This window comes from Eimeria mitis, genomic scaffold (genome assembly GCF_000499745.2).
Source record: "Eimeria mitis Houghton genomic scaffold, Emh_scaff605, whole genome shotgun sequence".
NCBI classification, from domain to species: Eukaryota; Apicomplexa; class Conoidasida; order Eucoccidiorida; family Eimeriidae; genus Eimeria; species Eimeria mitis.
Genome location: NW_013574270.1, coordinates 14,666 through 15,165, shown reverse-complemented (window position 1 = coordinate 15,165; position 500 = coordinate 14,666). Strand labels below are relative to the sequence as shown.

Below are 500 nucleotides of genomic sequence, written 5' to 3'. Positions count from 1 at the left end.
AGAGGAAGACAGCTGCAGAGATAAAAACAAACACAGAAGCAGCAGGAGTCCTGCAGCAGTCTAAACAGCAACGGCTGCAGCACCATCTGCTGCAGCAGCAGCTGCTGCTGCACTAGCTGCTGCTGCTGCAGTTGCTGCTGCAGCCGCAGCTGCAGCAGCAGGAGTAGCTGTTGGTGCTCGTGGTGCCCCCTGTAAGAGTTGCAATGCCTTGCTAACGTTGCTGCTGCACCGGTGGGTAGTTCTGCTGCAGCTGTTGCTGCTGCTATTGCTGCTGCTAGTGCTGCTGCTGCTGCTGCTGCTGCTGTTGCTCTTTCTGCTGATGCTGCTGCTGCGTATGAGGGAGGAATGGTAGCAGGGAGGGGTGGATAGGATGGCGGCAGCAGCAGCAGCAAAACAAACGGCAGCGGCAGCAGCAGCAGCTGCTGCTGCTGCTGCGGCTGCAGCAATTGCAGCAGCAGCAACACCAGCAGCACAAACAGCAGCAGCAGCAACAGCAGCAG

The 500-nt window shown here is 58.4% G+C and overlaps 1 protein-coding gene across 1 annotated transcript in view; it reads right to left on the bottom strand.

Annotated features, from left to right (window-relative positions):
- The window catches only part of EMH_0017500 (nuclear DNA-binding protein, putative), a gene marked incomplete at both ends in the record, with an annotated part of 11,506 nt that overhangs the window by 927 nt on the left and 10,079 nt on the right, over positions 1-500 (bottom strand). The window contains one exon of the mRNA XM_013500921.1: positions 84-437. Within this exon, the coding sequence (XP_013356375.1) occupies positions 84-437 (354 nt within the window). The remainder of the gene's footprint in view (positions 1-83; positions 438-500) is intronic.